This window comes from Phaseolus vulgaris, chromosome 5 (genome assembly GCF_000499845.2).
Source record: "Phaseolus vulgaris cultivar G19833 chromosome 5, P. vulgaris v2.0, whole genome shotgun sequence".
NCBI classification, from domain to species: domain Eukaryota; kingdom Viridiplantae; phylum Streptophyta; class Magnoliopsida; order Fabales; family Fabaceae; genus Phaseolus; species Phaseolus vulgaris.
This window is the reverse complement of record NC_023755.2, coordinates 9,212,482-9,224,884: the sequence shown is the minus strand read 5'-3', so window position 1 is coordinate 9,224,884 and position 12,403 is coordinate 9,212,482. Positions and strand designations below refer to the sequence as shown.

Genomic DNA, 12,403 nt, shown 5'->3' with positions numbered 1-12,403 from the left:
TGTACCAAGGATATTTTCCTCTAGTTCTGTAAGGAACTCACTCCAGAGGCGAGCTTTGATACCAATTGTAGGGACAATTGGCTTTATGAGGGAGTTGAATTGAGCTTGGACTCTTCATACAACAAATATTGCAGACAGTCTAGCAAACAATTTAACAAGACAAGATAAAGCAAACAAGCAAAGCAGTCAGTCCCCTTATACTAACTGCTTAAGAGATTCCACTAATCAAGACACATTTATTACACTGAGTATACCAACCTCTAGGTTACAATGAGTACACTAACATTTCTAGGTTATCCTTCTCAATCTCCCCCTAAGATTAAATTTTTTCAAAGAAACATAGAAAACATTCTCAAAAAGAGCACAAGTAAAGCACACACAAGTATAACTTCACTTAGTGAAGAATTTACAACAACCCAAAGATAGATGCTCAAAAGCTTAAAGAACTATAAGACTTATTGCAACTATTTCCCCCTTTATATATTTGTGTAAGATTGTTGTATATCTTGTGTTGTTTTTTATTGTTGATCTTTTTATATAAACTTGAGATGACCCTATTGATGACTTGATCAATAAGGTCTTAATCTTCTACAAAAACTCTTTTAAGGTAGACTTTCAACATGGAAGGTTTTCATCTTTTCTTAAAATCTTTTTCTTCAAATAATTCCATAAAACTCAAATAATTTTGCAAGCATTCTATCTATAGAAACAAGTTATGATTTCAATTTAAATTCTTTTGAATTTTTTTTTATGTGTGACTATTTTTGTATTTGAATGCTTCCTTATATGGATAATCTAATAGTTTTGAAGATCACTTAGTTTGTTTGATTAATTCTACAAAATGTGTTTGATTATGACTTGTTTAAATTATAAATAATGAATGAACAAATTAAATCAAGCCTAACTGCAAGTTAATATAAACTGCAACGTAGATAAATCATTTATCACTCGAGAACTTGGTAGATTATCTAGTCTACTAAGATCTTGTAATTGCATCAACATTAAACAAACATTAGTATAATCATATGTATAATAAAGCATGTAAAATACTTATAGAATTTGTTATCATCAAAACTTGAACACTTGCAAAGTCTATTATTAGACTGTTTAGTAGGGTGCAAACTATCTAGGTCTCACCAATTTATATAGATATATAAACACTATTATTTTTCTAAGCCTATCAAACATTAATCATCATTAGGTTTTGCTCTTCATTAATCCAATTATCAATTTCTGCTTTATTATTAATTAATTTATTGATCATTTTAATCAATAAGTCACTTACCTCTCACATGAGATATAAAATCTTACGATCTTAGTGTCTCTCGAGCTATAAGTTTTAACTTGAGTTATACACCTTATAAGAATCCATATTGTAGCTTGAACAATAGTAAGTGGTGTTGTAATCATTACATACTACTTAAGTGTTAATTAAGCGATGAGTCACTACTTGAGCAATGTCGTACTAGAGAACAACATTTATCAAACAACACAAAATTCAACTACAAATTTAACACCCAAACCATACTCAAACATTTCTCAAACATCAATTATATCGATAATCATCTTCAAATAATCAACTAACATCATATACACTTTAAATTATTCAAAGTTTATATGTGAAGATATACATATTAACTTCCATACACGTTGTTGGAGATCTCACATTGACTAGAGATGAGGACATTTCATTGTATATAAGTGGATGCAAACCTTATCTTATAAGTCGGTTTTATAAGGTTGAGTTAGGCTTAAAGTCCACTTTCTAATATGGTATCAGAGTCATTTAAAGCCTATCCTAGCGAGTGTTTAGTGGACTTATCAGGCCACCCGTTATCGGGTCGTTATCGGACCACCCATAATATGTTGTCCCACGCACAAGCTGTCACTCTCGGTGTGAGTGAGTGTGTTGGAGATTCCACATTGACTAGAGATGAAGACATTTCATTGTATACAAATGGATGCAAACTTTACCTTATAAAAAATTTAATTACCACAATTTTTATACATTTAAACAACCATTATATTAACTAAATAATAATTTAAATAATTTTAACTTCTCTTCCTAGGAGATAGCGTGCTTATAAGCAAATATACAGTTAACATTTCTAAAAATAATAGTAAAATTTCAAATATCAAATCCTACACTAATAATATATCTCTTTTATAAAACTATCAAAAGACAAAGAAAAAATATGAATGGAATTTTTACTAAGAATTGAAATACTTACCAATATCATAACTAAAATTAATTATTCTCTAAACATAAAAAAAAATTAAAAAAGTGAGTTTAAAAGAATATTTTGTTTGATAAAATAAAAAATAAACCTCTATATTTTATTTATATACTTTACTTCTTTATCCATTTAAAATTTATCTTTAGATAAAATTCAGATTTCGTCTTATATTTATCTTTTTTTTATGTTTTATATACGGTAATACACTAGTCTTAAGTTTACTATTAAAAAATAAACTATAACAAATATTAATAAGTAAAAAAATATAATATCATAATTTAATAATACTAAAACTTAAAAAAATATATTTTTATAATTTTTAACATTCAAATAAAATTATGATATTAGATTTAAGGTTCACATTATTATATAATAATATTTTAAAAAAAATTACTTGAAATGAAACTTACATATATTTTAAATTTTTAGGAAAAAAGTTAAAAATATGTTTTTTTTTCAAAAAACTTGCTTTGAAATGATGTTTACCTTATTTTAACTTTTTTACCATATATTTTCAAATTAAAAAATTATTTTAATGTTTGATTTGTAATTGACACGTGTAAAGCTTTTTCAATAGTCACCGTGTAAAGCATATGTTAAAGCAACGAAGATGTGAACATAAATAATTATTTGTGTGAACATTAATTACACAACCACTTGTCATTTTCTAAATGTTAATTATTTAAATTTTAATTATAATATAATTAAACTAAATTTTAATATTTTATAATTTAATATTTTCAATTAATTTTTCAATAAATTATATATTTAAAATATATTTTTTATTTTCATTTAAATATTTTATTGTTTAATTTTGTAAACTATTTTCTCTATTGAGTGATTAGTATTTTTAATATATATTTCATATGATCGTTATTAAGATGTAGTTATTACTTGTTCATTAATTTGTATATTTTTTAATTTATAATTTGTTTTTAAGAAAATTGATTAACAAGTTGAAATATTAAAAAAGAATTGATGAATAAGTTAGACATTAAAAAGAAATGATAATAATATTAAAAAAAAATCAAACAATACTTAAATAGAAAAATTGTAAACAGTAAATAAAAAATTTCAACATAAATTTAATTAAAATAATTTAAGTTGATGAATTACTTAAATTTATAAACTTTATAATATTATTATATATTATATATATAGATAATGAAGATATTTGTCGGCTACCAAGTCAAAATGAAATGAACAATATAAACCATCCGATTAAAGTAAAAAGTTTTGACTCTTTAAGATGATCATGTGGAATTCTTAATCCTATCCATTGAAACTGCTGAGTTATCAACATTAGCTACTTATAAAAGTTTACATAAATTAATATTTTACTTTTTGTATATTTCTAAAACTATTTATGAAAAAGTTCATCAAAATAAGTCTGAATTATACTTTAAATTTCACAATTTTGAGTTTTATCAATCTATGTAATGTAATAAAGTTTTCAGATAAGTTAGGTATGTAACTAATATTTTGTCCGTACTATTTTATTTGAAAGTATTATATGCCAATTAAAATTAAAATTAAGTAAGATAATTATAATAATAATAAATTTAAATTATTTAGAAAATATATCAAACTTAATATAATAAATATATTTAAAGTATACATATAAATTAAATGAAAAATATAAAATTAAACATTAAATACAAGAAAGAATTATATTTAACGAAAATAAAAGTAATCCAAAAGTCAGCAATTCAAATATCTACATTTTAATAATTTCTTTGCTATTTAATAAAAAAATTAAACTATAACTATAAACAAATATATTGATTAGCCGTCTTAAGTTTGAACACTCACTTAGTCAAAAGACTTCAATTTCTGTGCCGACATATATTAGAAAAAAATAAAAAACACAAAATCCCCTTTGCCGACACGTTGAGCTCCTATTTGTTGACACGTGCCAACAAACGCATGTTCAAACTTTATACTACACTGAGAAATTCAATATCCCTTTACATCCTTATTATAGATATTTCTATCGTTTTAAATTTTTTAAATAGAAATAAATACATGTAATTATGAAAATATAATAACTAATAATATAATAAATTTTATATTATTATAGTAACATTAATATAACTTTAAATTTTTGTAAACTTTGTCAGAATAAATAACACTGAAACTTTGATTGTGTGTAATTAATATAATTTTAGAAAACTGATTTTTAATTGTGTAATACAAGTTCATTTAATTAGTTAAACAGTACTCAAATCTTACAGTGGTGTGTGTCTGAATTCTACTGAGATTATAATATTTTTTGTTAGGGAAACATTTATAAACTTTTCTTAGAACTCAATCTAACAAGAAAAACTAATGGATCGTTTAGTTCTGTTCGAGCATCTTAAAAATTGGAGATCATCTTATATTTTTTATTAATAAAATTACTATTTCAATGTAGATATTACAAATATGAATTTTATAAAATTGAAGTAAGTTATTTAGTGAATTAATCTTTAAATTTTAGTCTTTTCTCGATTTTTTCGATCTATTGTATCAAAATTAATCCCACTAGCATTTTCTAATCAGTGTGAGGTTTTGTTAAAATTTATTAGTTCTTGTATGATGCAAAGGTTTCGGTGTTTTTCGATGTTTAAATTAGCATTCGGAATATAATATGTAATGATAATAAATAACATTTAATATCTATCTTTACCTTAATTATCATATCTATTTATAAGATTATAATAAATTTTAGTGAGCCTAAATTAAAATAAGTTATCTGATAATATTAAAGTTACATTTCAATTATCTGTTACCAATAAATACTTATTAAGTTTTTAAGAAACATTTCGACCACATAAGTGTAATAGTATTTTGTGTTGCAAAAGAAAAATTAAATATCAGAAGAAAAAAGAAACGTGGAAAATTTAAAATTATTATCCTTTTGGTATCAGATAATGCCTCTGTTGTTGGTGATTTGCAAATTCAGAAAAAGCGGTTCTTTTTTGTGTTAACTTCGGTGTCTCTGTTGTTACCAAATTCTGCTACTCTTTTTTCATTTAGCCGCGTTACTTCTCTTTTACGGCACCGTTTCACTGGCTCTTAATCAATACGAAAAGAGAATTGAAATGGTTCAATCCCCCAGCCTCTTAATTGGGACATACTCGCTCAAACTTTCCCTTTTACTTTCTGGAACCATTTTTTTTTAATCTTGGAATTCTTTTTAACTTAAGAGACAAATTCCTGTATCTGCATGTAGTTGTCACAACAGTGGCGTATCTCCTTCTGGATTTGGATATTCAATTATTTATACCTTTTGGGTTGGTGGGGGCAAGACACGGATTCAGTTTTTTAATATACCGGATTTTGGGTTCCTTCATGGGCATGCATTTTGCTTATCAGGTTCAGGGTCGGATTTGGATCAATGGGTGCCTATAAAGTTTGAAACTTTGGTTCTAGGAGTGGTGGTTTCAGTTAAGGGGTAGTTTTGCTGTTTTGACTTTTTTTTAACCTTGTTTTGGGTTGAAGGGGATGGATATGACGGAAGTTTCAATCTTGCACCATGTGGGGATTGTGCTGATTGCGATTTGGATTCTCTCTGCATTCAATTGGTGCCACTCTGTTGTTTACTTTGTAGCTCTGATCTATCTTTTCCTGGTGAGGGTCATTGGATGGAGATTTGACAACTTTTGGATATATTTGATTTGCTATTTTTGTCTTTCCCTTTTATCTTTGGTTTTGCTATTTGTTTAGTTAGTTGATGATGTGGATAAGAAAATTAAAATAAAGATAGGGGCTTAGAGAAGGAATCGTTATTTGGGTGTTTTGTGGTGTTTGTCTAAAGAGTAGAGAAAAAGATGTAGAATATTACTATGTTTCTGACTTTGATTTTTTTTTTCTTTGGAAAGGTTCATGAGCGATATGTTACGAGGCTGCGGAAGAAGTTGCAGTTTGAGGAGAGGAAGCAAGCTAATCAAAGAAGGGTAATTCTGCTGACTTTATTGTGGTTACTTTGATTTTGTGGATAGTCGAGTTTGTGGGGAAAGTGGTAACTTAATTTGTTTGAAAAGTAAAGAAAATGAACAGTGGTCAATGAAGAAAAAGGAACTGGTATCAGAATAAATTCTTCTTTTTAAGGTAAACCGTTTCCCTGAAATTGAGGCAGAAGCTGACCTTGGAGAAGAGATGAAGATAAAATTGAAATCCATGCTACCCCACCCCATCAGTGTTTTGAATGAATTAGTACAGCATTATTCATGGATAAGTTTCTCTTGGATGAAATTCCAAGATTCTCTGTTTTTGTGTGGGTGTTTTAGAAAACAATGCTTTCATGTTTTGGTCCTACCATGTATATATCCAGTTTACTGAGCTGGAAACTAATTTTATTTGAAAATTAATTGAAAGGTTTTCTTCAATCGATGTTGAAGACGAAATTATATGACTTAATTGAATAAGGAAACAACTAAAACTATGGAAAAATATACAACTCTCTCCTGTAGTAAAATACACTATATATTTTAATTTTTCTTTTGTAAATTAGTATTTAGTTCTTTTATTTTATAATTGCAAGTTTAAATTTGAGACATGGAGTTCTAACTGCATGGATTGTGCTATAATGATTTACTGATATAATTTGCGTAATGTTCTTTATTCTACTTCAGGTGCTTTCAGATTCTGAAACAGTCCGGTGGTTGAACCATGCAGTTGAAAAGATATGGCCTATATGTATGGAACAGATTGCCTCTCAGAAAATATTATTCCCTATCATACCATGGTTCTTAGAGAAGTACAAACCTTGGACTGCTGTATGGTTCAAACTGTTTAGTTATTTGTCTTTGATTGTGCTTGATCAAACAATATGAATTTCATATTCTGTCTGACTTGGGTTATTTTTATGTTTGTGTGAATATAAAGTTGTTTACTTTGACTTTTGGTGTGATAATATATTGATATATGTCAACTACATTTGCAGAAGGAAGCTGTTGTTCAGCATCTATACCTGGGGAGAAACCCACCTTTCTTTACTGAAATTAGGGTTCTTCGCCAGACTGAGGATGACCACTTGGTATGTGTAATAAAGCAGCATATCAAGAGAATATCTTGTTCTGCATCTGTGAATGTTTTTTTTTTTGTTTTGACTTAGGTACCGTGTAATTCATGCAGGTTCTGGAGTTAGGAATGAATTTTCTTACCGCTGATGATATGAGTGCAATACTTGCTGTCAAACTAAGAAAAAGATTGGGGTTTGGAATGTGGGCAAAACTGCACATTAAAGGAATGCATATTGAAGGGAAGGTATGTCATTGAAATTTTGATTTTACAGTGACATATTTGTTAAATAATTTTGTTTTTCTGTTATTTGCTCAATACAAGTTCATGGATAAAAGCATGGATTCAGGGATATGCATGTGCCAAGATACAACGGGAATTCCTTATGAATTGATTCTTAGAAATGATCTTTTGTATTGAAGAAGAGTTGATAATGGAGTATTGAGTGAGATGAAGTGGTGTTGCACTTTGTTAGTTATCATTAAATAATTATATTTGAAGAGAAGGAATACAGAATGACAGAGGAAGTTATATTTTTTATTTGAGGAAATAGTTCTATTTGTTTATATTTTCTATTTTTTAAATGTAGTTATAAAAGGGCCATTTTTGTTTTCACCTTGTTGCCGTGTTCAAAGATTTATTCTGTTCAAATATTTGTGAATAGGTAACAAATTGGCAACAGATTTTTTTTCCTGTGAATGCAAGAAAAAATGAAATCTGGAAATGTTTTCAAAATAAGCATGGCCCTTGTTTTTGTTATATTCAAGTATTTCACCATCCTTCTTAAGTCTGACCGTAAAGTTTTTAATTATACTTTAACCTTTATTATACCTAGGCTATTAGTATTGATGAAACACTTGGTGGATAATTATTATGAGACTTGTATAGTTGAAAGCTAATTTCATATATCTAAATGCAGATTTATAATGTCTTCTCTGGTAGTTAGGAGAGAAAAGGGAATAAAATAGAATTATAAATTATTGTTGCTATTGTTGTTATTATTAATCATTTGATAATGTTATTTTATTGTTCTATTCTCTCTGTAGATATTAGTTGGGGTAAAATTTCTACCGACATGGCCTTTTCTTGGCCGTTTGCGTGTATGCTTTGTTGAACCTCCATATTTTCAAATGACTGTCAAACCTATGTTTACTCATGGGCTTGATGTGACTGAACTTCCAGGCATTGCTGGGTGGCTAGTAAGTATTTTTTTTGCTAAATCTGCCTACGTTCTTACTTGCTCATGCTGTAAATGATGTCTAATTTTAATCCTTTCTTTATCAGGATAAGTTGCTGTCTATTGCTTTTGAACAGACCCTTGTTGAGGTGAAGTTTGTCTCTGTTGTTCACTTTTACCCACCTTCTTACTTAAGTATTTTTGCATATTCTTATCCGTTGGCTTCTTGGGATTGAAATAATGTGATATAAATATCAAATGTGTTAGAAATCTTTGCATCTCTTAGTTTTAGAAAATTATTGTATCTTTTTTAATTATTTATCTATATTTACATATTTTGAATTTTTGCAGCCCAATATGCTGGTTGTTAATGTTGAGAAATTTGTTTCGTCAGAGCAAGGTAAATATGTAATCCTTTTCATTTTGCAATAAATAATTTATTTGTAGCCTTGGTGATTGAGAACATTAGGTATTGTGCTCATCAACATATCATGAACATTTAGGCTACCAGCTTGTGGCAATCAATCATTGTTCAAATAAAGTATAAAATGTCAATTTTACTAGTTGTTATCTCCAATCTTTCAATTTTACTACCTATTCAAGACATATATGGGTTTAGTTCTTCGAGTAGGAATGCATGGGGTTTAACTTTTTATGTAACATTTTCGGAAGTAATCATGATTTCAATTATGGAAAATTCTGGAGAAACTTATGGTTTTCATAAAACAAAGTCATTGATTTTCTCTCATCACATATCTTCAGTGGAGAAAGGACATTTTTATTGCTCTCTCTGGAATCCCTATCGTACAAATCCTTTATTTTAACTCTGGATGGCATATTCAATCCTTAATATATTTGTTTTGTATTATTATATACTCATCCATCCCTTAATCTTAATATTATAGAGTGTTGGTTCTCTGTGGATGAGAAGGAGCCCATTGCTTATGCTAGAGTAGAAGTTATTGAAGCATCTGAGATGAAGCCATCAGATCTAAATGGTTATCCCTTACCTATGGTTCTTGTGAGCTTTTTTTTTACAATTTTTATTTGTGCCTGACAAATTATAGTATGTTTCAGGATTAGCGGATCCTTATGTGAAAGGTCATATAGGTGGATACAGATTTAGGACAAAAGTACAAAGGAAAACACTTTCTCCAAAATGGCATGAAGAATTTAAAATTCCCATCATAACATGGGAATCTGATAATCTGCTGGTTATTGCAGTTCGTGACAAGGACCATTTCTATGATGATATCCTTGGGTTTGTTCCATTTTATATACTTTGTATTTTTTAAAATATCTATGTGTGTGCATGCACAATTATTTGCCTTTAAGACGCTGGTTAAGAAAAAGGGAGAAACTACTTATTGAAAGGGAAAGCATCATTCCCATATACCCAGTATTTTAGCTTTTGTTAGACTTCCTGAATTTGTCCATTCCTAGAATTTCAGAATGTCTGTCCCTGACTAAATTTTTTCTCTTTTATAGATTGATTACTGAGTTGTATTTCTGAATCATGAAAGTTTAAATTTCGAATGAGTCTGACAACATTTCTCTAAATTTTTTGTTTGATCAATTTTCTACTGTTTGATCAAATGTCTTGCCATCCTTTATTCATTGTATGTTTCCCATGATTTCCTGCCACTTATTCTGTCACTGGTGAATTCATCCAAATAATTTAATGCTGTGCTGTTTTCAGGGACTGTTTTGTGAACATCAACGAATTTAGGGATGGCCAAAGATATGATATGTGGCTGCAACTTCAGAACATGAAAATGGGGAGGCTGCGTTTGGCAATAACTATTCTTGAAGCTAATGGAAAGGTAATCTCCCTCTCAAATATATTTGTACTTATCAATATTTAATAATGCAAAACATTCTGATAAGAACAGAATACAAAAGAAAAATTAAAAATAATAGCATGTGGGGCAATAAGTTGCTCCTATGGTTTTTACCTTTGGTTAGTGTTTGTCTGTTTGATTTCAATTTTGAGTTTTATCTGTACAGGGAGTTGATACTACAAGTGAACAGGAAAAAATGGACTTTAAAGTACCAAAAAATTCATCGGCTGCTAATAACACTACTGATAATAGTTCCTTTTCACCTGTTCCACCTGAAAAATCTCAGAAGTTGGCAGATAACTATGAGCCTATAGACATTGAAGGGCAAAAGAAGACAGGAATTTGGGTTCATCACCCAGGAAGTGAAGTTTTCCAAAGGTGGGAGCCTAGGAAAGGGAAGAGTCGGCGCATGGATACTGAAATTCATGGGGAACCTAATGATTTGGTTGGTAGCGGTAGTTCAACCGTATCTGGATCCTTGAACAATGACAGCAGCAGTTCAGATAATAATAATCCTGAAGAAAAGCACCGAATGAGATCAGTTAGGAGGGGCCTGCACAAGATTGGTTCAGTATTCCACCGAAGTAAAAGGGGGGAGTCTGTTGGAGAGGACATTCCATCTCCACATGATAACATTAGGTCAATGAATTCTAAGGGGATGATCGGTGTGCAGTTTGTGATGGATGAGAACATTTCTGACTTTCCAACTCCTAAGGCTCAGGTAGAAGGGGGATCAAATGAAGGGAGTGGTCCTGAAAGCCCTGCAAAGGGACATGTCAAGGATATGGCAAAGCATATTTTGAAACATGCAGAAAAATCAGCTCGAGGCTTGAGACATGTTCTTTCGTGTAAGTCAAGGAAATCTAAAGATGAGTCTCTAGCAGTTCCAGAAAGAGTAAATGAATCTGGTTCTTCAGATGATGAATCTAACGCAGTTCAGTCTCCCACAGTTGCAACAACTCCAGTTGGCTCTCAGGCTTCGGCCCCTGGCAGCAATGATTCCCCCCTTTCTAGGGTGCCGGTGGTTCAAACAGTTCCATCTAACACTCATGAGGATAATGAAGCACCAAGGGAGATAGTTAATGTAAAAGATGAACCTGAAAAGGCATGCTACCCTCAAAGGTCAAGTGAAGAGTTTGTTAAATCTGATGAATTGGAGCATGTTAAAGAAGAAATTGTGGGCAGATAAGGATTTTGCCACTTTATTCCTCTTAAGAATGTCTCAACCAGCATACATGGTTCAGCATTTCATACCCCTGTTGTTTGTCTTGTACAGTTCGGAGTGTTTCTACAATACTGGCAGATTTTGATTGCAGGAATAGTAGTTCTAGTGATGGATAGACTTTTGTTACTTAAACAAGTTTGGGTTTCAGATGGTGCATTTTGTAAGCAACTAAGCATGTAAATAGCTTTAAATATATACAAAGAGAAAACATATTTAGAATCAGATTTTGCTCTCCTATAGCATCAAGAGAGCTGAGAGCTTATTAACCATTTTTAAATGTAAAAACATGCAATATTCAAGATGGCTAAGGGTGAATCTTAATGTACTTGATGCCTGTTGAAAGCAAAAACAGCCTGAGATAAAAGTATGTTGATAGCGTAAAGTGATTACCTGATTAAACTTTCGTTTACAAACACGTACTCATGTGGTGATGAAGCCCTCAGATAGCAGCCCTTGGATTAGCCCCTTCTGCCAGAAGGATGATCCGGATTATGGCACAAGATTCAGGACTAGTCAGGTCAGGTTCATTCTCTAGCCAATGTCTTAGAACCTGAACCTATTGTTCCTTAGAGGATCAATAGGAACAGAGTGTCTCAGAACCTATTGTTCCTCAGAGGATCACTAGGGACAAAGTCTACATGATTGAAGTTGAGTATCATCTAGTGTTCTTTGTTTTTAATTTTAGTAGATTAGGTTTCACATATAGATTGGAGTGTACTAGGTAACTTGGACTTGTGTCAAATTCATTTTCTCTTCATGAACACCTAGGTTTAGGTATTGGTATCCCTGGCTTTTAGAAACTAGGCCTAGGGGGCGTAGAAACTAGGCCTAGGGGGCGGCATTGACTACAGTTAACCATAGGACCGCCCCTCACTCATCTTGCTCTCTCTCATCTTGTTCTCCAAGTTACTTCTTCCTA

At 30.4% G+C, this 12,403-nt stretch overlaps 1 protein-coding gene across 1 annotated transcript; it reads left to right on the top strand.

Moving 5' to 3' along the window:
- Positions 1-5,043: 5,043 nt before the first annotated feature.
- Positions 5,044-11,706, top strand: LOC137835099 (C2 domain-containing protein At1g53590-like). The gene is made up of 12 exons (XM_068643445.1): positions 5,044-5,849; positions 6,101-6,175; positions 6,854-6,997; positions 7,165-7,257; positions 7,356-7,487; positions 8,288-8,440; positions 8,526-8,567; positions 8,770-8,818; positions 9,324-9,416; positions 9,496-9,679; positions 10,118-10,241; positions 10,426-11,706. Exons 1-12 carry the CDS (start codon positions 5,724-5,726, stop codon positions 11,446-11,448), a joined length of 2,238 nt encoding a protein of 745 aa, XP_068499546.1. The 5' UTR covers positions 5,044-5,723; the 3' UTR covers positions 11,449-11,706.
- The last annotated feature ends 697 nt before the right edge of the window (positions 11,707-12,403 follow it).